A 26,673-nucleotide genomic window follows, 5' to 3' on the forward strand; every position below is an offset into this window, starting at 1 on the left:
TAAGGGTGCTGGGAATTGTAGCTCTGTGGTGGGGAGAAACTACAGTTGCCAGGATTCTTTTGCTGCTTCAGATATATGGAGCGGCCATAGCTAAAAAGGGATGTGTTGAGACTGAGATTCACGGCGAATGGTGTGTTGCAGCGAGAATTTCAGTCCTTGAGAAAGCAAAAGTAAAGGGAAATGCTTGAAGACGTCGAATTACAGCAGGAAAAGAAAAGATGAATGTAAAATGAACATTTCACACAGAAATTCACAGTCTCCTTTTATCAATCGTCATCCAAGACCCTTCTTCACGCGGCCCCTCCTCAAAATGAAAACGGCCTTTTCCAGAAGTGGTTCCCCAACTTATGCAACACCCTCCCCAGGGAGACTCACCTGACACTAGTTACATATATTTTGGTCCCAGGCAAAAACATTCTTTTTTAAGCCACCTATGGCCTTTCTGCATGGGTGGGATGTTTCGATGTAGTTTGTTTGCTTTTTAAAAAACAGAAGAGTCTTTCATAATTTATTTTTAATGCTGCTTTTAATGTATATGTACGTTTTCTTTTTCCCCTTAAAATATTGTAAGTTGCTTGAGTACATACCATCCCGTCCAGGTATGGTGGTCCTCAGCCTCTCTCTGGGGCCTGGAGAACCTGCTGAATACCGAGGGGGCAAGACGTTACCTGGAGCTCCTACAAGCAAGGCTATGTTAAAAGTGTAACACACAGTGTCCCTGGTCTTCCTTCTTTCAGGATCTGTGGAATGCTGCTGTTGAAAGTGCAGCAGCAGAGATCATTCAATTTGTAATGTAAGGGTTAATTCTGCTCGTGTTAAAGTCAAGTGGCCAAGAGTGTTGCTTAGCAACTAGGCAAAGTGACATGATCTTTACTGAGGCAGCATGTGCTCCGATTGGCCGTGTAGTTCTGAGGAAGTTTTGCTCTGTATGTTTGCTCAAATCTCTTTCTGCTATGTACAAGGCCTGACGTAAGTAAGAAGAAACCTCCCTGTTCCTTTCTCCTCAGATCATACACTGCTCTCTGCTCAGTAAGTTGTTATCAGGATTGCTTTTCTCTCTGTACTCCATCTGTGGTATTTAAGTGACCCTGCTACCAGCTGCAAGGAGACACAAGGACTTTAAACCCTAGACATGGATTAAATCAAGGGCAGAACTGACCCCTGAGATGAAAAGCCTGGAGACACAGAGAGAGAGAGAGAGAGAGAGAGACAGACAGACAGACAGACAGACAGACAGACAGACAAGACACACAGAGACAGAGAGAGAAAACTAAGCCAGACGCCATTTGCACACAAAGGCATGGGGCATTCTCTTCCCCATCCCACCCTCTGTGATCCAGAAGTTTTGGAAAATCTAACACACAGCAACCCTTTGAATGATGACTCCTTCTAATTTGAACTCAGTGCTCCCATGAGGGCATGACTGGACCACCAAGAAGGAAGTGGGAGATTCAGTCACCCCTAGGGTGTAGGGCAGTATATAAATTCAAAATAATAATAATAATAATAATAATAATAATAATAATAATAATAATAATACAGTGGTACCTTGGGTTAAGTACTTAATTTGTTCCGGAGGTACGTACTTAACCTGAAACTGTTCTTAACCTGAAGCACCACTTTAGCTAATGGGGCCTCCTGCTCCCGCCATGCCACCGGAGCACAATTTCTGTTCTCATCCTAAAGCAAAGTTCTTAACCCAAGGTACTATTTCTGGGTTAGCGGAGTCTGTAACCTGAAGCGTATGTAACCTGGGGTTCTTTACTCTTTTTTACCTCTTAGGGCTGCAATGCCACAAGTTACAACTGCGCTAGAACAAGGACCCCTTTGCCACACAACAATCTTGAAGTGACTCTGAGGTCCCCCATCATGTTTATCTTCCCGCCGCAGCAGTACCTATTTATCTACTTGTGCTGGCATGCTTTCGAACTGCTAGGTTGGCAGGAGCTGGGACAGAGCAATGGGAGCTCACCCCGTTGTGGGGATTCAAACCGCCAACCTTCCGATCAGCAAGCCCAAGAGGCTCAGTGGTTTAGACCACAGCACCGCCCGTGTCCCCTAAGAAGAGCTCTGCTGAATCAGGCCAAAGACCCATCTCTGAGGCACCGAAAACCCTGCATATGTCAATGTGGGACATTCTCTGCAAAGCAGAAACGCAACAGAGGAACAACAGCAGTTGCTCACGGCGCATCATGTTCAGGGTTCAGCACACCTTTCCTGTTGGGTGTAATGAATGACCAAGCGACGAGGGAAGCCCTTGCACGTCCCTGCCAGGAAAGAACATCTCGCCACCCTTTCTGCCCATTGTCCTTTTGCAACTTGTGCAAAGAGGGGAGAGAAATATTCCATCATTAATTATTCCCGTCTTCTCCTCCCCTCTCTTCGCCCAAACCAGAAACACATGTTCTGTCAGAGCGAGGGAAGGACCACTAAACCTTTCCAGCTGCAGAGAGCTCCAGCCAAAGCCAGGAAGCTTCGCCAGGCCCCGGGACAGTCCCCGTCAGCCAGCTGCTTTCAATTTTGGCCCCCTTGCCTGGTGTGCTTCTCACCAGCTCCGATGCAATGCTGGCAGCGGACTTGGGAGGAAGGAGATGGCGGGTGGTAGGAGGAGAGGGAAGAGAAGAGGCTGGAGCTGATAATCAGAAGCAAAACTCCATTGTCCCTGCTTCAATCCTGGAGAAGGCAGGGCCAGTCTGAGGATGCTGCTGCCCAGTTTGTGAAAACTTCAGCCAGTTTTGCCAGCCAGCCCAAACCGAATTGCTGCAGGTCAGTTACGATTCCACAGAAAATCCACGCAGAATTCTGCTTTCAAAGAATCTCAGCTTCCCCCACACTGTCCTACTTTAAAATCAAAATCGAATGCATCATTTAGTGGTTAAGAGTGTCAGCCTAGAATCCAGGTGACCAGGGTTCAAAACCCCACTCGGCTATGAAGCTCACACTAGGGTGACCTCGGGGGTCAGTCCCTGCCTCTCAGCCCAACCTGCCTCACAGGGTTGTTGTGGGGATTAATTGAGAGGACCAGGGGGAGAACTGCGCACACCACTTTGAGCTCCCCGGAGGAAAAGGTGGAATATGAATGCAATAAATAAAATAAATAGCGTGTGCTTGAAAAGGCAACATGTGATCCCTTTGCTAAAGCCAATGCATGGTGTCTTTGCAGAGGCAAAGTAGCCTCCAGACTTTGGTCACCTCCAGACTGTCAAGTAATTTGCAGAAGCGATGGAAGTGCATCCCAGAAATTTCGGTGTGCGCTATTGAAGTGCTTCGTCCCCCTGGCAGTGCTGGAGTCAAAAAGGACAGCCTCCCCTTTTCTCTCCTCTTTTCTGCCACACCCCTTTGTCTCCTTCTCTCTCTTCCCACTCCCTTTGGTTATGTACTGAAGTTTTCACCCTGGGCCAGCAGGGGGATACGGTAGATAGTTTCACATAGGCAAATAAGGGATTGAAAGTGACCTTCAGTGATTGGATAGTTACAGAAAGTGGTTACTGTTGCATTGTAGTGGAGCTCTATATAAGCAGGCTGGCTGAACCCTTCAGTTCAGTTCTGTTCTGGCCTGTGAATAAACAAGAGCTGTTTGGAGAATCGCTGTGTTGTCTGATATGTTCACCCACAACTTAATACCTTTTCTCTCTCATCTCTTCTCTTCTCCTGCATCCCTTTCCTGCCTGCTTCCTACACACATGAAATGAGGCCAAGCAGGCAATTGGGTTGCTCACCCCTCTTGAGAGAAAATGTTCTTTTGGGGGGCATTGTTAAATGTCAAGGACAGTTGCCTTGAACTAGTGAGGGCCTGTAGGCAAGGCCCTGGCCTCAACTGATCCACTTCGGTTCATTCAGGGAAGAAGAAGCAAAGGGTAAAAGGATACTCTCTCAGACTTTCCTTGAGTTTAGGCTCCGTACACACACACACACACACACACACACCGTCTCCGAGCAAACTGGCTTCTTGCTCCATCTTGCTTTTATTTATTAAAACATTTGCCAACAGTGTGGCTAGTCACCATCAAAACAAGCCCCAAACTCAGGTCCCAGAAAAGGACAGACAAGGCAAACAAAGAAGCTGAGGCTTCTCAATGGCCACCCACACAAAATGCACACCTACACTGTCATCTGTTAGGACATCCAGACAGCAGCGTCTTAACCTGGCGCCAAAATGGTAGCTGATAGGACTGGTAGAGTGGAAAGTAGGGAGGCTAACAGCAGGGGGCGCCAGAGATTATATCTATATTGGACTAGACCAGTGGTTCCTAAAGTTTTTCGAGCTATAGCCCTCTCTTTAGCAGTTTTGACAACCCACTACAGAAGATAATAGTATAATAAAATTTAAAAGAGTAACAATTAATTACACATTTGTTCAAAATCCAATTAAAACTATTTAGTTTAATTAATTCAACAAAGGTGATGAACTTGATCCAGCAGCTTTTCAAAGTCTGGTGGTCATTTACACCTTCTGCGCCCCCTGCCTCCTAGGTAAACCCACTGACTCCCAGTGGGCAGTACCACCCACTTTGAGAACCACTGGACTAGGTGACTCTATTGAGTCCCAACTGTACAATTCTACATGGAGCCAACTAATCCTAGTTTTGCACCCTATCAGGGCAACCACTGAGATTGAGCTGGAGGAGCATCACAGATTGGCTGGACACAGAGGATGGGTGGTCAGAGGGAGAAGAAGGAGCAGAATGGGAAGAGGAACTGCCAGAAGCTAAAAAGGTTACAAGGTTTAGTGAGCTGGGGGAGTCTAGGTCAGAGAGAAGTCCAGAATCAGAGGCAGATGTTGAAGCAGGAGGGGAGGGGGGCCAAGAGGCAGAGACAAGTCAGGCTGGTGTCTCCCCCTCCTGCTGTGACAATCCCCACTCCCCCTGGACTCCCAGAACCAGAAGAGGTATGTTCAGGGAGGAGCAGAGACAAGCACGTCAGCGTAGTCTCAGATTGCTTGGGAAGGACCTGGGGATGGAGGAGATTTAGGCATCTGTGGGAAGGCAGGGACCTTCAGCCTCCACAACTGCCTACCCAGAAGAGTTGCTGTGCTGATTAGGCCTCACTCCCTGGAGCAGGTCTTGTTTCGTTTACTCCGTGTGATTTAGTGCTGGCTCGTTCCCTGGCAGGGAGGAAGCCGCTAGGCAGGGCCACCCCCTGGACTGCTTGTATGTAAGAAGGCAGGCAGGTGAGAGCTGGCCAAGGCCAGACTGAGGTTCATGGGGCATTGCCCCATCAGCCCTAATGAGGAAGCTCCCACTCCCTGCCAAAGTCGAAAGGCATGAAGGAAGTGCGGGAGCTAACCAGGCAAGGAATTCACAGGCGGAGCCACCACTGAAAAGGCCACATCTCCTGTGCCCACCCTGCCACACCCCAGATGACCACCGAAGATCCACTGCCTCCCTCCCTGCTTACCTTTTGCGCTTTCATCCCCAGGGCTCCCCTGAGCAGCCATAGAGCCCCACAGGGCCACGGAATCAGGAGAGTCGCCTCCCTTAGGAGGAAGTCGTCTGCCGGGCACCAGAGAGTCCACAGATTCAGCCGCAGAGAGGGTCGCTACCTGAAGACAAGGGGAAACATCTCCAGCAAAGGAGGCAAAAGGTCTTCACCCCTGACACATGCACAGGCAGGGAGGCGCGGCTCCAGAAGTAGCGTGGTTGGGGTTGAGTATGTGAGGGTTGTGTGTTCAGATCAGTATGCTAGCTATATTGACTACCATATGTGATTAGAAAGGCAAGAAGGCATCCTTTTCATTCTACTCTGTGTCCTCCGCATGCAGAGCTGTTTCCCTTCTGATGCTGTTGGTCTTTGATGAAATTGCATATCTTTTTTTTTTTTAACATTTACATGCCACTTGATTGAACTAAGACCTCTAAGCAGTTTACAAGAAATATTAAAATTATCAATTAAAAAACAGTTAAAAACAAGTAAAAGCATCTGAAAAAAATAATTAACGGCGAACAACATTAACATTCATGTTTCTGGAGAGGCTTGCCTAAATGAAAACAAAATAAGCAGGTACCGGGAGGAAAAAATACAATGAAGGCGCCTGTCTGATATCAATAGGCAGGGAGTTCCAAACTTGCCACATTGAAATAATGATTTCTGACAAGGCTGGAGAGGTGGAGGAGAGGTATTGGATAAAGCAGCCCAGCTGAGACCCCCCCAACCCCACTGCCCCTTCAAGAGTATATAAAATTATATTGAAAGAGACTGACCTTTGCTTCTAAGAAGTTGACCCTCTCCAGCAGCTCTGAGAGTTTGCTGCAGTTTAAACAACCTGGGGAATCAGGTGAGACAGGGAGTAGTTAAAATGGGCAGCTAACATTTATTTATTTATTGGCCTGGAGGCCACATTCGCCCTTGGTTAATTCTCTAAGGACCACATGCCATCAGTGGGCGTGGCCACCCCACTCTCACACACCCCTGCATCTCCAGGTCAGACCGGCAAGCATCCTCTCTCTGAAACCCTGGAAAGCCACTGCCAGTCAGTGCAGGCAATGCTAAGCTAGATGGACCAATGGTCTGACTGGGTAAAAGGCTTTTTACTGGGTAAAAAGAAGCTCCTGCAGCCAATCGGAAACCACGGAAGTCGTGTCGGAAGTTCAGGTTCCAAAGAACGTTCACAAACCGGAACACTCACTTCTGGGTTTGTGGCGTTCAGGAGCCAAAACGTTCGAGTCGCAAGGCATTCGACTTCCGGTATACGACTGTATTAATGCTTTCCCAGCTGGATAAATGGGTCTTTGTGCAGAGTGTCTATTTTGTATTGTTTAAGTTTTGTCTCAAATATAGAGGCTGTTCTTTTGTGCTTTCCACTGTTTCCCACTGTTTTTTTCACATGTTGCCTTGAGGCCATTGTGTGGAAGATGATTATTAACAATTATTGATGATGATGATATCTGAGTGGCCACCAGGTTGGGGAAGGCAAATTCACACTACTGCGAAAGCAGTGCCAGAGGGACAACCAGGAATTTCTCAGCCTGCAAAGGGCTGCCAGCGCTCTGCCAAGCCAGCTCAGCCAATTCCCACACAGAGCAGATTAGTGCCTTGCATTGTAGAACCAATTCTATTAGCTCCCTGGTGAGGTGCTGCAGCCATGACAAATATCCCTGCTGTCCTTATTGGAGGGGAGTGGAAAGAGAAGGATTTTTCACTCATCGCTGAGATCCAACTAATGGGAATCAGAACTGAGCGCATACACAGAGAGACACAGAAGGTACTTTGAAACGTGACTTTGGAACTGACAAGCAAATAAGAGTTGAAAGCCATGAAAGAGATCTCAAACACTCTATACCCGTGCCAGCGTAGTGGTTAGAGTATTGAACTAGGAGCTGGGAGGTAAAGGTAAAGGTAAAGGGATCGTTAGGTCCAGTTGCGGACGACTCTGGGGTTGCGGCGCTCATCTCGCTTTACTAGCTGAGGGAGCCGGCGTACAGCTTCTGGGTCATGTGGCCAGCATGACTAAGCCACTTCTGGCGAACCAGAGCAGTGCACGGAAACGCCATCTACCTTCCCGCCGGAGTGGTACCTATTTATCTACTTGCACTTTGATGTGCTTTCAGACTGTTAGGTTGGCAGGAGCAGGGACCGAGCAACGGGAGCTCACCCCGTAGCAGGGATTTGAACCGCCAACCTTCTGATCGGCAAGCCCTAGGCTCTGTGGTTTAACCCACAGCGCCACCCGCATCCCTGGTAGGAGCTGGGAGACTGGAGTTCAAATCACCCGCTCGGCCACGAAGCTCACTGTGTGCTCTCAGGCCAGTCGCTGCCTCTCAGCCTAACCTCCCTCGCACGGTTGTTGTGGGGACTGAATAAGGTGAGAAAGATGTACCCCAGCCTTCAGCTCAAGTCAAAGATGTGCTAGGATCTGCCATTTTGGCTGTCTGCCCAAAATGCCAAGAGTGAAGGGGAGGAAAGCAACGGTGCAGTTTGGGTAGGACAACATACACCAGCCCAAGGGCAAGGGCGCTCTGCTTAGAAACCCTTGGGGAGGGTCTCCTGAAGGAAAAAGCTCTCGGCGGCTACTAGGCACAACGGCTATGCTGTGCCTCCACGGTAGGAGGCAGTGATGCTTCTGAATAAAGGTAAAGGTAAAGGGACCCCTAACCATTAGGTCCAGTCGTGGCCAATTCTGGGGTTGCGGCGCTCATCTCGCTTTATTGGCCGAGGGAGCCGGCATACAGCTTCCGGGTCATGTGGCCAGCATGACTAAGCCGCTTCTGGCGAACCAGAGCAGCGCACGGAAACGCCGTTTACCTTCCCGCCGGAGCGTTACCTATTTATCTACTTGCACTTTGATGTGCTTTCAAACTGCTAGGTTGGCAGGAGCAGGGATCGAGCAACGGGAGCTCACCCCGTCGCGGGGATTCGAACCGCCGACCTTCTGATCGGCAAGTCCTAGGCTCTGTGGTTTAGCCCACAGCACCACCTGCATCCCAATGCTTCTGAATACCGGTTGCTAAAAGCCAGAGGAGGGAAGAGGGTTGCTCTAGGGCTTGGGTGCTGCTTGATGGTTTCCCATTGAGGAGGCTGCCATGAGCACAGGATGCTGAGCCATTGGCCTGACTCGTCTTAGGTCCTCAACCCTCACCAGAATAAGCTGCAGGCCGGGCTGGCAGTCTGCGTAAAGGGGCAGCCCCATGAGCAGCGTCCTGAGGATTCTGGTAGCCAGCAGTCTCTGAAAAGGAAGAAAAAGATAGGGGAGAATTGTTCAGGGTTGTGGCAAGGAACCTATTTCAGCCTGAGGGCCAGATCAGAGCTCACCCAAACTTAAAGGTAAAGGTAAAGGGACCACTGACCATTAGAAGAAGAAGAAGAAGAAGAAGAAGAGTTTGGATTTGATATCCCGCTTTATCACTACCCGAAGGAATCTCAAAGCGGCTAACATTCTCCTTTCCCTTCCTCCCCCACAACAAACACTCTGTGAGGTGAGTGGGGCTGAGAGACTTCAAAAAAGTGTGACTAGCCCAAGGTCACCCAGCTGCTGCATGTGGAGGAGCGGAGACGCGAACCCAGTTCCCCAGATTACGAGTCTACTGCTCCTAACCACTACACCACACTGGCTCTCATTAGGTCCAGTCGTGGCCGACTCTGGGGTTGCGCTGCTCATCTTGCTTTATTCGCCAAGGGAGCCGGCATACAGCTTCCGGATCATGCGGCCAGCATGACTAAGCCGCTTCTGGCAAACCAGAGCGAACCAGAGCAGCGCACAGAAACACTGTTTACCTTCCCACTAGAGCGGTACCTATTTATCTACTTGCACTTTGATGTACTTTCGAGCTGCTAGGTTGGCAGGAGCAGGGACAGAGCAATGGGAGCTCACCCCGTCGCGGGGATTCGAACCGCCGACCTTCTTATCAGCAAGTCCTCGGCTCTGTGGTTTAACCCACAGCACCATCCATGTCCCATGCCACCCAAACTTAAGCACACTTAAAAAATACACACACCACATCATTGAGTCGTTTGACCCTAAGCTAGGCATTATTCTTCCCACATTCCCACCATGAATTTAAACAATTGTGGCTTTTGCCAAAGAAACCTGGGAGATGTTGTTAAGGGCTGTGGGAGTAGTCTGGAGGTCACAAGTTCCTCCCCCAGAGCTATAGTTCCCAGATCTCTGCTTAACCACTCTGGGAATTGTAGTTCTGTGAGGGGAGCAGGAGTCTCCAATCAACTCTCAGCACCCTTAACATGCTACAGTTCCCAGAATCCTTTGAGGGAAGCCACAGCTGTTTAAGGAGGTATCCTGGTTGCTTTAAATATTGTGTGGGAAGAATTATAGGAACAGAATTACCCAAACTGAATAGAAATTTATTCATGTATGCGACTACGGCGGCAAGAATGTTACTTGCCCAAAAATGGAAAGAAGAAGAAGTCCAAGCGAAAGAAGAACAGATACAAAAAACTTACAGAATATGCTGAAATGGCAAAACTTACTGGAAATATAAGAAATCAAGATAGCAAACTTTTTATAAAAGCATGGAAATGGTTTATTAAATATTTACCAAAGAAACAAACAAACTGTAAACAGATAAGAACATTGGCAGGATTATTTTAATAACCTGCAGTTTTATAAGAGTATATATTTAAAGCAGATGAATAAATGAGTAAGTTAATTTGGAACATGCAGAAAATATGTAAAAAAATAAATTTAAGGAAGCGCAGAAAGAGGGCGGGGAAGGACGTCGTGCTTCGAAATGTTAAAACGATGGTAAAATTATTGTAATGTATAAAATCGAAAATCATAAACAAAAATGAAACATGAGTAAATAAATAAATACAGTGTAGATGTAGCCATAGGGCTGTTGCATGCCACTATCAGAGACAGTTTATAGCGCAATCCTAACCACAGTTGCTCAGAAGTAAGCCCTGTTGGATTCAGTGGGGCTTATTCCAAGGGAAGATGGGGTTAGGACAGCAGCTGTATGGCTCTCTGAATGAGGTTCCTGTTGGCATGGGGAGTCATTGAGGAAATCCGCTGTCTGAATCACTTGGAACTGCAGTTGGCTTCCTCCAGATGGGGGTCTGTCTCCTACACGGGTCCGGAGGGCTGGCTTCCCATGCTGGGATGGGGTGGGAAAGGAACGAGATTGCCCGAGATTGCCGTCTGGTTTGTCTCTCTGAGCCAAACTTGTATCTCCAACTCTGCTTGGTAACAAAGCCTTTTTGCCGTTTGAGATCCCCAGGAGGAAAAGAATTCCTAGGGTGGTTTCCGTGAAGTTAGCCCGGCCAGGGAATTTGCAAATTCCCCCAAACCCTGATCACACAGTGGAAGGTAAAAGGTAAAGGACCCCTGGACGGTTAAGTCCAGTCAAAAGCGACTATGGGGTGCTCATCTCGCTTTCAGGCCGAGGGAGCTGGTGTTTGTCCACGGACAGCTTTCCAGGTCATGTGGCCAGCATGACTAAACCGTTTCTGGTGCAATGGGACACCGTAACGGAAACCAGAGTACACAGAAATGCCGTTTACCTTCCCACCACAGCAGTACCTATTTTTCTATTTGCACTGGTGTGCTTTCAAATTGCTAGGTAAGCAGAAGGTGGGGCAGAGCAATGGGAGCTCGCTCCGTCGTGGGGATTCGAACCGCCAACCTTTTGATTGGCAAGCCCAATGGGCGCAGTGGTTTAGACCACAGTGCCACCTGCCACAGTAGAAGGGCCGTTGCTTAGGGGCAGAGCTGCTGCCAGTCAGTGTAGACAGCACTGAGCTAGATGGGCCCATAGTCTGATTTGGTACAAGGCTGCTTCTTATGTTCCTATTTAATGCAACCCTTTATTTAGAATGCTGAGGACTAGAAACTTCGCCTTTTTTAAGGGGAAGGGCCATAGCTCAGAGGAAGAGCACCTGCTTTGCATGCCTCTGCTCTTATTGCAAGCTGGCCCAGCCATAGCTGGAAATGATGCATCAGATCAGATGGGTCTTGGGAGTCAAGTCACCAGAGCTCTTTTCATTCTGTCCATAGCTACTATTTTTTTAAAAAAACTTGTTGGTCGCTTAATACAAAAGCATGGGGGCCACCTCTAAGCAACTTATGGAATAATTAAGAGCCAAAGGCATAGCATAAAGGAAAAAGCAGGACCTAAGCATACTGTCTCCAATAGTGGATAGTATGGAACACATCAATAAGGGTTAGTAGCTGTGGACAGCCTTATTCTATAGTTTTTTTATTGTACAGGCAACCCCCTGTTTACGCACCTTCAATATCTGCATAAAGATGTCACTGAAATGCCACCAAAAGGGCGTAACAGGGGTTTTGCAGGATTTTTCAATGGGTTTCAATTATATGCAATTTCACATAACCACTGCATAAGTGGGGGGGCCACCTGTAATTATCTGTATGTTTTTAACACCGATATAACAGCTAAAACTGGGTGGGAAGTCATTAAAAAAAACACAATTAAACATTAACAGAATTAAAACTAACCATCCAACTATATATATATATAATTAACACACACACACACACACACACACACACACACACATATACATACACATACAGTAGGAGCTCGGTTTAAGAACAGCCCTGTTTACGAACTATTCAGTATAAGAACTCCACAAAAGTAGTGTTCCGGTTAGCGAACTTTACCTCAGTCTACGAATGGAAGCCGAACAGTGGAAGGGCACTGGCGGCAGGAGGCCTCATTAGGGAAAGCGCATCTCGGTTTAAGAACGGCTTTGGTTTAAAAACGGACTTCCGGAATGGATTAAGTTTGTAAACCGAGGTACAACTCTGTGTGTGTGTGTGTGTGTTGGCTGGTTGGTTGGTTAGTTTTAATTCTATTAATGTTTAACTGGTTTTTAATGACCCCCCCCCCATTTTTAGCTGTTCTTATTTTATCTGTAAACCGCCTTGAGTCCCTCTCAGGGAAAAAGGCAGGGTGGGGATGAACATAACGATAATAATTATCCTTCACAAAATTGTCTAATCTTCTGTTAAAGCCATTCAAGTTTGTTGGTCATAAGTGCCTCTTGTGGGTGGGAATGAATCCCATAGCAGTTTAACAGCTAGTCTGATTATCTGCTGGTAGATAGGAGAAGCTTTCTTCAGCCTCCCAGTACTTATTTGGGGACACGCTGAGACAAGGTTGTCTCCGCAAGGCTGTCGCATCTGGGTGGCCAAATGGATGTCATCAGCCTTGTCCCCACCCACTCGCCCCATCCTGATTTCAAGTCACACCAGGTCAGGGCGTCATCAGCTGTCCCAACCAATAAAGGAACGCGCTGATCTCTCGATGGCTCATTCTGAGACCACCCTGAGGACCACGATCTCCCCTTTCCCCTTAATCTGAACCGGAATGCATTTGGCAATGTAAATATTTGCTTTGAAAGGAGGGGAATGGAAGAGAAAGGAGGGCGGGTGTTTGTGCAGATCACAGGCATGAAGCGATGCAGCTGGCAAGATAGAAAAAGAGGCAGCAAGAAATCTCTAGGCTTCTAGGGGTGGGGGTGGGGATTACTGGGGGGGGCGCTAAGAAGTTTGGGGTGACGAGGTGTAAATGACCATCAGACCAGTTTTTTAAAACTGGTATCACTGGATCAAGTTCATCAATTAAACTAAATACAGTGGAACCTCAGTTTTCGAACGTAATCCATTCCGGAAGTCGTTTGACTTCCGAAACTTTCGAAAACTGAAAATCAAGGGGTGTCAGCAAAGTGAATGGTGAAAATGGAAAAACGTGCCGTGGAAGCCGTTCGATTTCCAAGGTGCGTTCGGAAATGGAAGCATTCACTTCCGGGTTTTCAGCGTTCGGCAGCCGAGATGTTCTAAAACCGAGGTTGTGCTGCAGCTTCAACTGGATTTGAATTTTTTTTTTCAACTAATGGTTACTGTTTTGAATTTGATTCTGCAATTATCTTCCTTAGTGGGTCATGCAAACTGCTATTCTGAATAATGCTTTTTGTAGGGTAAGGGGCACTAGGGATGAGTTTATGGGGGAAAGTTTAGGAGCCACTAGATTTTCCAGTGGGGTTCCCCACGCAGGACCTAAGCACTACAGCCAGTTTCCCCACTTGTGATTTGCAGCAACTGGTATTCAGAAGCATTACTGCCTCTGACTGAGAGGCAGAGTATAGCCATTGCAGTTAAATAGCCCTCATAGCCTTATCTTCTGCCATAAATTTGTCTAATCCTCTTTTAAAGCCTCCCAAGTTGGCGGCCATCACTAGCCCTGGTGGGAGTGAGTTCCATCATTTTAATTATATGCTGCATGAATAAATTCTTACTTTTGTCTGTCTTCAATTTTCCAACGTTCAGCTCTCTTAAATGCTGCTTTACTAGTATTTTAAGTGGGGGGCTTTTTCTGTCCGCTTACTCCAAGCCATGCGCTATTTTAAATATCACTATTTTGTAACTCCCTTACTCTCTTTCCCCCCTAAACTGAAAAGGAAGTTTAGTTCCTGGATAGATAAGCTACAATTAACTGGAACACACAAAGGCACGGTAGCTCTCCCTTCTAATTATTTGTTTACACATTTGTTTGGTTGATAAATCTGCATCCTGTTTTTCTACTAGACTCCTCCAAGTAGCTCCCAAGCTAAATGCAAGGAATATACAAAAGGTCACCCTTTCCTTGCATGACTCCCTCTCACTATCAGCTCTGTTTCTCATTTCACACTCAAGTTTCCAGACCTCATTATCACAGAGGCTAGCTGCCAAGGAATCAATGCAGGGACAAGATAACCAGGGAGAAGACTTGCCAGGACCAGGTAAGAGTTACGTGTCGTGGCGTTAAAGCTGTTTGTTGGGAGCATGGTGATGTCTAACCTGCTTTTGGAGAGGGGGTGCCAAATTGTAATAATGAGTGGGGAGAAATGTGGCATGATTTATTGCAGGGGGGAGTCCAAATGTGGCCCCCAAGTCTCTCTTTCAGGCCCTCAGGACCTTACCCATACCGCCCCCCTCTCTTGTCACACTCATCTCCCCAGACCACACCTCTCACCAGCACTGCCTCAGTGCTTTGGCCTGGCTGGAAAGTGTCCTTAAACTCCAAAGTCTCTTGCTTGCCTGGCAAGAAGGTAAAGAGGTGGAATAAGCTTCACATAAGCAGCTCTGCTCAGTGTGGTGTAGTAGTTAAGAGTGGTAGACTCGTAATCTGGTGAACCAGGCTCGATTCCCAGCTCCTCCACATGCAGCTGCTGGGTGACCTTGGGCTAGTCATACTTCTCTCAGCCTCACTCACCTCACAGAGTGTTTGTTGTGGGGGAGGAAGGGAATGGAGGTTGTTAGCCGCTTTGAGACTCCTTAGGGTAGTGATAAAGCGGAATATCAAATCCAAACTCCTCCTCCTCCTCCTCCTTCTTAGCAGCTCTGCTCACTTTTGTCTCTGGCCCTGTCCACCACTGACATGTGGCCCTTGGGAGGTTGACCAGAAAGGAACACAGCCCCTCAGCTAAAAGAGTTTCCACACTTGTACTTTATGGGAAATCCCTGAAATAACAGAATCAAAGAATTCAAGACTTGGAAGGTAACCCCAAGAGTCATCTGGTCCAGCCTGTGCAATCGCAGCTAAAGAAATCCCTGACAAATGGCCTTCTGGCCTCCATTTAGAAACCTCCAACAAAGGAGAGCCCATCAGCTTCCGAGGTTGTCCATTCCATCTCCTCAGAGTATTGCAAAAGAACGATGTCAATCAACATTTGATGATCTTCTTCTACCGGTCCACAATAGAAAGTGTCCTTTCATACTGCATCACGGTGTGGTATGCTGGTTTGACATCAACTGATAGGAAGTGCCTACAGAGGGTGGTGAATTCAGCACAATATATTATGGGCTGTCCTATGAATCTGCTGGATGACATTGCGGAAGAACGTTGCCTCAGGAGAGTGAGGAAAATTCTCAGGGATGATTCACACCCTGGCCGGCACTTTCTTGATCTCCTGCCCTCAGGCAGAAGATATAGAAGCATGATAAGTCGCACCAACAGGGTAAAGAATAACTTCTATCCGTGGGCTGTTAGGCTGCTGAATGAAAGGGTTTGGTGGGTGTGCGTCAGTAAACGAGGGGAATTAAGACTAAGAGAGCTGAGTGGGGGGTGCTCATGTAATCTCACTGTATACAAGTTGTACAAGTGACAATAAAGTATTTCAATTTCCACTGTCAAACAGCTCTCACAATCAGAAAGTTCTTCCTAATGTTTAGCCAGGATCAACTTTCTTGTCATTTGAACCCATTGGTTCAGGCCCTAGCCTCCAGAGCAGCAGAAAAGAAACTTGCTCCATCTTCCATGTGACAGCCCTTCAGATATTTGAAGATAACCTCTCAGCGATATCCGCCTCTGCCAGCTGTTACTTCCTGCATAAGTTGAATTGAGCTGCCTCTTCCCCTCGTTCCCAGAATGCTTTATTAAAACATGTGCGGTTTTCGCCATGAGATGACCACAGCAAGCAAAGCAAATGAGGTGATCCAACAGGATCTCGAGGAGGGCGGCCGTGCTGCTGACCCAGCAAGGGACACTCAACAAACAGGAAGGGCGAATGATTTCCCGTGGAGGCTGTCACCTTCGTAGGTCAGATGGTTCAGGAGATGAAAGGATGCTGTCACAGAAAGGCAAGTCCCACGCCTAGGAAAACAGATCGCTGATCAAGCAGGCAGGGCCTGTTGAAAGAGGAAGAGGAGGGGTCCCTGCACCTCTTACCTAAAACGCTCTCAATGACCTCCGTCACTGGAGTACAGGAACAGAGTGGCTTCTACCGAGTCAGAACCATTGGCCCATTTAGCTCAGTCTTGTTTACACCATACCCTCCAAGTGTCCCTATTTTCTAGGGGCAATCCCGGAATTACAGAAGCCGTCCTGGTTTTGATCCCTCTTTTCCTTTTTTTCCTCCGCGTCTCAGAGAACAATTAAAAGTTGCAACAGAGGCAAAAGATAGCCTGTCATCGCCAGCAGCCATTTTCCTCCATAAATTTGTCTAATCCTTTTCCTCCATAAATTTGTCTAATCCTCTTTTAAAGGCATCCAGGTTGGTGGGCGTCACTGCCTCCTGTGGCGGAGAGTTCCAAAGTTTAACGATGTGCTGCGTGAATAAAAGCTTCCTTTTCTCTGTCCCGTTACAGAGTCTTTGACTCAGCCAGTATGGCTCATCTGACTCGGCAACCCACCTCCAAACAAACACAAATACAAACAGGACAGCTCGGATAGCTTAGTCCAGGCATGTTCAAAGTCCGTTTCAGGGACCTATTCCGGCCTGCTGGTCAGTCTAATCTGGCCCCTGTGGCAGTTTATTTCCTGGGGTAAAAAGCTCAACAACTCTAGGGTAAAATCGTAACAAAAGCTCAACAACTTCAATCCTAAAAAAAAGGTCAGCAACTTTGGTTAGCCCTCACTCATGTTCACTTCACCTGGAAAAAGTGGCTTAGTCGGTAGAACCTGAGATTCTCGATCTAAGGGTCATGGATTCGAATCCTACATCAGGCAAAAGATTCCTGGTTTGCCAGGGGGTTGGACTAAGATGACACTCATGGTCCCTTCCAACACTACGATTCTATGAAACCACACTGCAACCAACCAGGCTCTGGACACCCTAATCTCTCACAATGCCAATAAAAATAAATACCGTATTTTTCGCTCTATAAGACGCCCTTTTCCCCTCCTAAAAAGTAAGGGGAAATGTGTGTGCATCTTATGGAGCGAATGCAGGCGGGAGGCTCTGCTCAGCGCTCCCTTTAAAGAGCCGCACACACACTCTGCACGCTCTTTAAAGGGAGCATGGCTCTTGGGGGAGCCTTAGCCGCATGCAGCCTCTCCCAGGCATTGGATGAAGGCTCCCCTTGCCTGGGAGAGGCTGCGCGCGGCTATTCCATAAACCAGGACAGCCAGCGGGATCGCTGCGCAGCGATCCCGCTGGCTGTCCTGGCTTATGGGATTCAGATTTTTTTTCTTGTTTTCCTCTTCCAACGACTAGGTGCGTCTTATGGTCTGGTGCGTCTTATAGAGCGAAAAATAAAAATAAGGGACCTGCTCACATGATGCTCACACAAAAAAACCCTACACAAACACTATGCAATAGAACAAAAGATCATTATTCCCATTTCCCTCCCTCCATCCCTCTCTCTTTCCCATCTCCCCCCCCAACGCACAATGTCTGTGACAAGAGTGTCTCACACCAAATGTAAACTGACCCTACGAATCAAAAATGGAGATGCTCTATATACTTTTCCTTGTTTATGTGTTTGTTTTTAACACAGGAAAATCTTTAATAAGAGCTATTTTTTAAAAAAAAAAACTCCCATCAGCCCCAGCCAACATAACCAATGGCCAAGGATGATGGCAACAGCTTGAGGGCACTAGGACCTGAACGAGGGGTAATTATTTTTTATTTATTTTGATTTATTCAATTTGTATACCACCCTTACCAGACCTATTTGGTTGTTTCTACACCTTCGACCATTGCCAAACAGAGTTTAACCACACAGAAGTAGACCAAGGCTGCAGAAACTGAAATGAACTTGGCCACAAATAAACTACAGTATGCTGAATTTCCCTGGAAGGTCAACTTTAAGAAGGGAAGACGATTTGCTCTTAATAAATATTAAAATGACTAAAATAAAAGGGGATCCGAATAAAAATTATGTTGAAACCAAGAGCCAATTAAAAAACAAAATTATAATCCTGAATCTCCCTGGCAAAACAGAGCATTCTCTCTTAAGGGTTTTCTTCTCTTGCCAATGTACCTCTCTCCAAAGTTGGCTTATTTCTCTCCCTCTTCCCCCCTCTCCCCCCACCAGCCCCAGTCAGCCTCCCCTCCACCACAGACCTCTCTCATTTCCTACTATGCTCTGCCAAACTCAATACAGGGAGTATCCATCCACCGGGTAGGATTTCACAATAATGGGATTTCGCACCAGGTGTCCTTTTATTTTATGGATCACTTCTGACATCTTGGCTGCCTGCCACCTGTTATGATCTGAGCCTGCTGTTTGGAGTTACCGACACTGGTCCCCCTTTCCATGCACAGTCAAGCATAGCTGGGTTTGGGGGGGCTACGCAACCCTTCACTAAGGCTCAGGAAGTGTGTGGAGTGGTTTAAGTGGAGCTTACCCTCCCGGCCACAAACCACCCCTCCGTCTTGTCACCACAATCAGTGGCATTCACAGGGCCGGCTCTACCATGGGGCAGAGAGAGGAAGCTGCCTCTGGCCATTTTTACTTGGGAGAGGCAATGCAAGACAGAGCAGGTTGTCCTGTATGCCCAATGCAAGCCCCGCTGCCTCCAGGTGTGCTGTCCTGCAGCCAGTTTTAAATAGAGCCACTGCCTCTTGTGGCAGAGAGTTCCACGTTTTAACCATGTGCTGTGTGAAGTGCTTTCTTTTTTTAACTGTCCTGAATCTCCCAACATTCAGCTTCGTTTGATGTCCACGAGTTCAGGCATTATGCCTGAGAAAGAAAAGCTTTTCTCTACCCACTTTCTCCATGTTGTGCATTATTTTGGACACCTCTATCTTGTTGTCTTAGGGACACAGGTGGCGCTGTGGGTTAAACCACAGAGCCTAGGGCTTGCCGATCAGAAGGTCGGCGGTTCAAATCCCCGTGATGGGGTGAGCTCCCGTTGCTCGGTCCCTGCTCCTGCCAACCTAGCAGTTCGAAAGCAGGTCAAAGTGCAAGTAGATAAATAGGTACCGCTCTGGTGGGAAGGTAAACGGTGTTTCCATGCGCTGCTTTGGTTCGCTAGAAGCGGCTTAGTCATGCTGGCCACATGACCCGGAAGCTGTAAGCCGGCTCCCTCGGCCAGTAAAGCGCCGCAACCCGAGAGTCGGCCACAACTGGACCTAATGGTCAGGGGTCCCTTTACCTCTACCTATCTTGTCATCTTATATATCCCATCTAGATAGCTGGGGTAGCTCAGTTGATAGAGCATGAGACGAGAGACAGGGCATACGAAGAGAAAGGGCTGGGCAGGGAGGAGGAGAAAATCAAGCTCAACTCAACCAGTAGAGCATGAGACTCTCAGTCTCAGCATTGTGAGTTTGAGTCCCATGTTGGGCAAAAGATTCCTGCATTGCAGGGGGTTAGAATAAGGGTCATCCCTTGTGGTCCCTTCCAACTCTACTATCTCCCTGTGTTTTTATAAATAGAGAACTAAAGTTTCACTCCTCAGCTTTCCCAGCAAACTCTCCCGGCTTTTCGCTTGGGGATTTTCCATTTCTTCTTTGTCCATGTGCAGCCCTCCAGAGCATGCGTAGGCAAACTAAGGCCCGGGGCCCGGATCCAGCCCAATCACCTTCTAAATCCAGCCCATGGAAGGTCCAGGAATCAGCGTGTTTTCACATGAGTAGAATGTATCCTTTTATTTAAAATGCATCTCTGGGTTATTTGTGGGGCCTGCCTGGTGTTTTTACATGAGTGGAACGTGTGCTTTTATTTAAAATGCATCTCTGGGTTATTTGTGGGGCCTGCCTGGTGTTTTTACATGAGTGGAACGTGTGCTTTTATTTAAAATGCATCTCTAGGTTATTTGTGGGGAATAGAAATTCATTCATTTCTCCCCCCCCAAAAAAACCATAGCCTGCCCCCCCAAGGTCTGAGGGACAGTGGACCGGCCCCCTGCTGATAAAGTTTGCTGATCCCTGCTCCAGAGCATCTCAGCATCTGGGAGTCTTGGGTCCTTGCTCACATCCTTCCTTGGTTCAAAGACAAGGGGAGGGGAAGAGACAGGATGAATTGGTCAGCTCCGTTCTGGGTCATCCTGAGTCATTGCTTCCTTCAACCCAAACCAAGCGGACATTGAACTTCCCCCTGCCATTTGGGATTTGGGGCCCAGACACAAGATCAACACGAGTCGTCAGCTAGGAACCACCTCAGGCAGAATCACCTCACCCAGCTTCTGTCCCATCACAGAAACATTAATTTAAAAATAATTAAGCGATTTATAAATGCCTTCGATAAGCATTTAGACAGAATCGATAGAATCTTAGAGGATTCTAAATCATACTGCTCTGTGGTAAAAGGTAAAAGGTAAAGGATCCCTGGATGGTGAAGTCCAGTCAAAGGCAACTATGGGGTTGCGGTGCTCATCTCGCTTTCAGGGCAAGGGAGCCGGCGTTTGTCCACAGACAGCTTTCTGGATCATGTGGCCAGCAGGACTAAACAGCTTCTGGTGCAACAGAACACAGTGATGGAAGCCAGAGTGCACAGAAACACCGTTTACCTTCCTGCCACAGCAATACCTATTTATCTACTTGCACTGGTGTGCTTTCGAACTGCTAGGTTGGCAGAAGCTGGGACAGAGCAATGGGAGCTCACCCCGTCACGGGAATTTGAACCGCCAACCTTCTGATCAGCAAGCCCAAGAGGCTCAGTGGTTTAGCGCCACCCGTGTCCCACCTGCTCGGTGGTAGCATCTCACAGCACCCTCAGCAAACCACAGTTCCCAGGACACTGTTACTCAGCCTTCTGGGAGGTTTGCAAGTTGCTGCAGGAGGAACATGAGCAACATCAGGGGAGGGGTGTCTGTTTCTAGAACCAAGGCGAACCCAAATAGCAACCTTAGTATTTTGGCTTTTGCCAGGAAGTTTGACATTGTTAATGCAATCTTACCATATTCATAGTATTGAAACGTTGTGGGTTTCTGTATGTTGCCGTACAGCACGGCCGCATCTTATGTGCATTTAACATGCGCGCTTTCAAGGCTGAAAATGCGCAAGCAAGGCAGAGGGCAAGGGGGACCTTTCTCTCAAGCCCCTTGGGACGACTTCTTGCAAACCACTTTGAGGTTTCTTCCCTTTACAATCACGTGGCATATAAATTTTGCGAAATAAGCAAGATAAATAAGTTGCATCTCAGGCGGCTGCACCAGACAGTGGTGCATAGCTTTGCCCCACACATCCTTCATGTTATGTACTGAAGTTCTCACCCTGGGCCAGCAGGGGGATACTGTAGATAGTTATGCAAACGAAGGATCGAAAAGTGACGTTCAGTGATTGGATGGATACTGTAGATAGTTATGCAAATGAAGGATCGAAAGTGACGTTCAGTGATTGGATAGTTTTAGAAAGTTGTTACAGTAACGTGGTACTGGAGCTCTATATAAGCAGGCTGACTGAGCCCTTCAAGCTCAGTTCTGTCCTGGCCTGTGAATAAACAAGAGCTGTTTGAAGAATCGCTGTGTCGTCTGATATGTTCACCCACAACTTAACACTTCACTTTCCCCTTCCCCACTGTTTCAGACCAGAAGACCCTTGGGGGGCCTGTTTATTTGCTTACGTACCTGTACAAAGCAGCAAGAATCACATAACGGTCATATCAATGCCAACAACCATAGCTGTGATTCTTGAATTGCAAGAAGTTGGACTGGATGACCCCTTTCAGCTCTACAATTCTATGAATCTATGAACCGGGCCTTATCTCTGCGCCCACCCCAACCGGCTGCCTCGTACCTGCCTCGCAATTGGAACCCGTGTGTCCCGGACAGCATTTCCACTCCAGAGCCGTGACAGTCTTGTAGGCCTGCTTGTACGTTGGCCTGACGATCGTTCTATAGCTGAGGAGAGACAAAAAACAAAATGGCTTCTACAGACTATAGGAGCTACAAGCGCAGAGAGCCTGGGGCTTCTGTGGGGGCCCAACTCCTATAATAAAGTGTGGGGCTGTGGAGGGAAGAGCAGAGTGGGTGGTTGGAGGGCCAAGGAGACCAGGGTTCAAATCCCCTCACAGCCATGATACACTCAGTAGGTAAGCCTTGAGCCAGTCACTGTCCATCAGCCTAACCTAGTCAGTCAGTAGGGTTGATATGAGGAAATAATGCAGGGAGGTTAAGATTCCTTGAGCCCCTTGGGGGGAAAGGAGGTATACAGTTTTGTTGTTTTATTTTTGTAAACTGCTTAGAGGTTTGCTTTTACAATCAAGCTGTACAGTGGCACCTTGGTTCTCAAGCGCCTTGGTCCTCAAACACCTTGGTTCCCAAACGCCGAAGACCCCAAAGTAAGAGTTCCGGTTTGCGAACATTTTTCAGAAGCCTAACGTCCGATGCGGCTGTTGGCTATTGTTTCTGGGGCTCCTGCACCAATCAGAAGCCGCGCCTTGATTTTCAAACATTTCGGAAGTCAAACGGACTTCTGGAACAGATTAAGTTTGGTGCTTTTGTTTTTGCTATTTATTATGCACTTTTGTTTTTGAGGCTTTTGGGGTTAATTTGTTTTTGTGACTGTGTGGAACTCAGTTCAGCTACTGATTCTGACTGATTGTGTGACTGCGGAAATGGATAAAAGCCCCCCATCCAAACAATGACTATCATCAGTGCAGGTAAGAAAAAAATGTTAATTTTAATTTTTATTATCTACAATACTGTCTTATTTATTTTATAGTACAGTAAATTGATTACTGCTTTCATTTTATGGATCAATGGTCTCGTTAGATAGTAAAATTAATCTTAAATTGCTGTTTTAGGGGTTGTTTTTAAAAGTCTGGAATGGATTAATCCGTTTTGCAGTGTGGTGTAGTGGTTAAGAGCTATAGACTCGTAATCTGGGGAACCGGATTCGCGTCTCCGCTCCTCCACATGCAGCTGCTGGGTGACCTTGGGCCAGTCACACTTCTCTGAAGTCTCGCAGCCTCACTCACCTCACAGAGTGTTTATTGTGGGGGAGGAAGGGAAAGGAGATTGTTAGCCTCTTTGAGACTCCTTCGGGTAGTGATAAAGCGGGATATCAAATCCAAACTCTTCTTCTTCTACTTCCTGTGCAAAAGTGCGCCTTGGTTTTGGAACGCTTCGGTTTTGGAACAGACTTCTGGAACGGATTAAGTTTGAGAACCAAGGTACCACTGTATGCCCATTTTATGAAATAAAAAGAATAAATGTAAGGATAAATAAATAAATGGCATTGGCAACAGAGGCCTTAAAGCCAGGAAACCACTAGCCAGTGGGCCTCAACGGACCCACCGCACCTCCTCGTTTGACCTGTGGGGCCATTTTGGCCAAGCCCCACCCACCAACTGCAGATATGACACTGGGTGACTGGCAGGTGTCAAGCCCCACCGACCCATCAAACGTGACCCACTCGTTTGGAAATAGAGGCAGGCAGAGCTCGGTTTCCATGTTTCAGGGTGTATGGGATAGCAAACAGGCTGGAAAGGACGTGGGAGGCTGGTCCAATGCTTTCGGCTTCCTCACCTGCCCCGCGTGCAAGTCGTGGGCCACCAGCAGCTCTGGAACACTCTCTGGAGGTAAGTGCCATTCTGGATATGACAGGAAACCGTCCGGGTGACAGTATAAGAACACCAATTCCTGAAAAGAAGCAAGAGACACAGGATGGAAGACCGGTTGCTGAAGAACAGCAGCGGAGGCAGAATATGCGTTTGCTCTCGTGTTATGTGCCTGGTCTAGAAGCTTCCGGAAGCTCCAGCTGCAGCAGAATGTGGTGGCCAGACTGCTGGTGGGGGCATCTGAGTGACAACATGCCACACCACCATTAGAGCCCATTTACAGCCAAGCCAGGTTCAAGGTCCTTGTATTAACTGACAAAGCCCTGAACAACATAGGTCCGAGGTACCCCAGGGATCTCTTGAGTCCTCTAGCCCAGCTCCATCACCATCTATCATGGATGCCTTAGCTGAGATTCCTGTATTGCAGTGGGTTGGACTAGATGACACTTGGGGGTCCCTTGTAGCTCTACAATTCTCGCTGTCATATATATACATACATATGTGTGTGTGTGTGTGTATGTATATGTGTGTGGATGTATATGTGTATGTGTGTGTGTGTGTGTGTAGATGTTTTACAATTTTTACATCCTTAAGATATCAATGACTTCCCTTCTTCTCTTCCATGGTTCATTTTACATATCATCAATCCCTGCATATTTTACAGAAACTATACCATTCAGTATTCCATTATTGCATCCATCATAACTTATTTACACTGTTGAACTTATCTTAATGCTGCCAGCGTTTTCAGCTGTACACAGTCATTCACCATACATTCAATGAACGTTTTCCAATCTTCTCTAAACGTATGTTCTTCTTGTTCTCTTATTCTATGTGTTAAGTCTGCAAGCTGCGCATATTCTGTCAACTTAAGCTGCCAATCTTCTGTAGTCGGGACTTCGCTCGTTTTCCTTTTGGGGGCTAACAAAACACAGGCCGCAGTAGTGGCACACATAAATAAACTTTTCTGAAACCTGGGAATTTCAGTCTGAATTATCCCCAACAGAAAGGACTCTGGTTTCTTTGGGACAACTTGATGATTCTATGAGATTATCTACAGGAGCATCATTGATCGTTCCTCGCCATTACCATCTTTGCCTTCTGACGAGGACGCCACCGGGTGGAAGGTGCAAAACACTTGTGCAAACAAGCAGCACTGCGTCTACCCCTGAGTCCAGGATGCCGGGCTACACGGGGTGTTGACCTGACCCAGCCACTAGGCCAGGGGTTGGCAACATGTGGCCCATGGGCCGGATTCAGCCCACGAAGACCATTTTAACGGCCCACGAGCTGCCCCCAAACTGAGCCACCCGCTAAACCGGCACAGTGCGGCACGGGGACTCACCAAGCGGCGCCAGAAATCACATCTACACACGTGCAGATACCGAAAATCACATCTGCGCATGCCCAGATGCCAAAAATTGCTTCTGCGCAGGAACGATTTTCAGCATCTGGGCATGCGCAGAAGCAATTTCTGGCACCACAGACATGCACAGATGCGATTTCTGGCATCGTGCTGCACTAGTCCGGCCCACGGACAATCTCCGTGGTTGTGATCCGGCCCACGGCCAGTAAGCCTTGCTGAGCCCTGCGCTAGGCTCTTATGGTCTTGGCTGTTCGGATGGCCTCAAAGATCCCTTACAAGTCAATCATTTCATCTTCCCCCTACTCTTTTGGTTACCCCACCCTAACGAAAGAAAATTCAAGGCAAGAGATAGAATCTCAATGAGGGGCAGGGGTGCCAACCTGAATAAAATATTGGGAAGGGAGCACATAAGTCCTGCCCTGTATAACTGATCACATGATGGGGCGCACTCACACCATTTTAGTGGCAATGCCCGGCCCCCTCAATTTTGGGGGGCGAAAGGAGCTCGGCCTCTAGGAGTTGGCACCTATGGGGAGGAGGCCGGGACCCTCCCACCGAGCCCCTAATGGCTACAACACCGAAGCAACAACATGCAGTTAAAACCAGTGTGCAAAGCCTTCGTGACCCCAGGAATATTCCCAGCCCAGACTTTCCCCAGTTTGTGACTGACACCTTACTCGGTCCAAGAAACCAAAACACTGCAGAGTTGCCAGATGAACACCCCGCTGGCACTGAACGGAACTGCCTCTCCACAGTCTGAGCAAGGAAGAGGAGTGTGTGTGTGTGCGCCTGTGCGCCCATAATATAGGGGAGGAGAGAGCGAGAACTTGAAAAGGCTGGAAAAGGGCCCTGGAGAGGCGATTAAGCATTCCAGAGAGCAAACAGGAAGGGGAATTCCCTCCAGCCCCAGAAACCTGGTGCCAAGTCTTGCTCTTGAGCGGTCTGTAATTTTCCGTGCCAGAGTCATAAATCCCTGACTGGCAGGATGGAGAAAGGAAATACTCACTCGCCTTGTGGGGGGTTCACAGGACCTAGCATTGCTACTCTCTCCATCCGTCTGGCGCGCATATATGAGACACGTTAAGTCTCTGAATTCCAGGCAGCTGCAAGCTTTTCCAGGAGAGCCGGCAAAAGGGTCAGGTAATGCGAGATCCCGAGGTTGCCAAAACACATGGAATCTGGAGGTCACCTTTCAAGCCCTGATCTAATCTAAATGGAGACCTTTCAGCAGGTCAAGAGCTGGGGGCGGCCACGCAGGCTCAGAACAGCAAGGGCCTGATGTCAGTGATGTGTCGAGGCATCACTCCAAGGGGTTCCTATTTATCAAAGGCTTAAGAACACAAGAAGAGCCTGCTGGATTACGCCCGTCTAGTCCAGCATCCTGCTCTCACAGGGACCAACCAGATTCTCTAGCAGGAAACCTGTAAGCAGGACCTGCATACAAGAGCATTGTGGTTTCCAGCAACTGGCCTTCAGAAACATCACTGCCTCCAATCGTGCTGGCAGATCTTGGCTAGTAGTCTTCCCCTCCCTAAGCTGTCCCAATTTGGTGGTACATGTCCCAGCGAATCCCAGTTTGCCATTCCAGGGGGAGGGGATGCCTTTTTTAAAATCTCACAAGTGTGAGTTGATCGACCTGCTGCATTCTTCGGGATTCAGCACCACCACCGTGGTTTCTGGAAAT

General features: G+C 47.8%; 1 protein-coding gene across 6 annotated transcripts in view; it reads right to left on the reverse strand.

Moving 5' to 3' along the window:
* Positions 1–26,673, reverse strand: part of LOC128403545 (EMI domain-containing protein 1-like) — a 70,494-nt gene that overhangs the window by 33,109 nt on the left and 10,712 nt on the right. For 4 of the 6 annotated variants that reach the window (XM_053368400.1, XM_053368396.1, XM_053368398.1 and 1 more), the window contains exons 2-7: positions 23,592–23,705; positions 21,859–21,962; positions 8,576–8,662; positions 6,201–6,262; positions 5,398–5,542; positions 588–641 (exon numbers count right to left, since the gene is read on the reverse strand). In XM_053368400.1, coding sequence (XP_053224375.1) covers positions 588–641; positions 5,398–5,542; positions 6,201–6,262; positions 8,576–8,662; positions 21,859–21,962; positions 23,592–23,705 — 566 coding nt within the window. Of the gene's footprint in view, positions 1–587; positions 642–5,397; positions 5,543–6,200; positions 6,263–8,575; positions 8,663–21,858; positions 21,963–23,591; positions 23,706–25,995; positions 26,265–26,673 lie in introns of those variants that run through there. The other 2 variants (XM_053368399.1, XM_053368397.1) reach the window with 2 other exon arrangements.

Source organism: Podarcis raffonei, chromosome 16 (genome assembly GCF_027172205.1).
Source record: "Podarcis raffonei isolate rPodRaf1 chromosome 16, rPodRaf1.pri, whole genome shotgun sequence".
Classification (NCBI taxonomy): domain Eukaryota; kingdom Metazoa; phylum Chordata; class Lepidosauria; order Squamata; family Lacertidae; genus Podarcis; species Podarcis raffonei.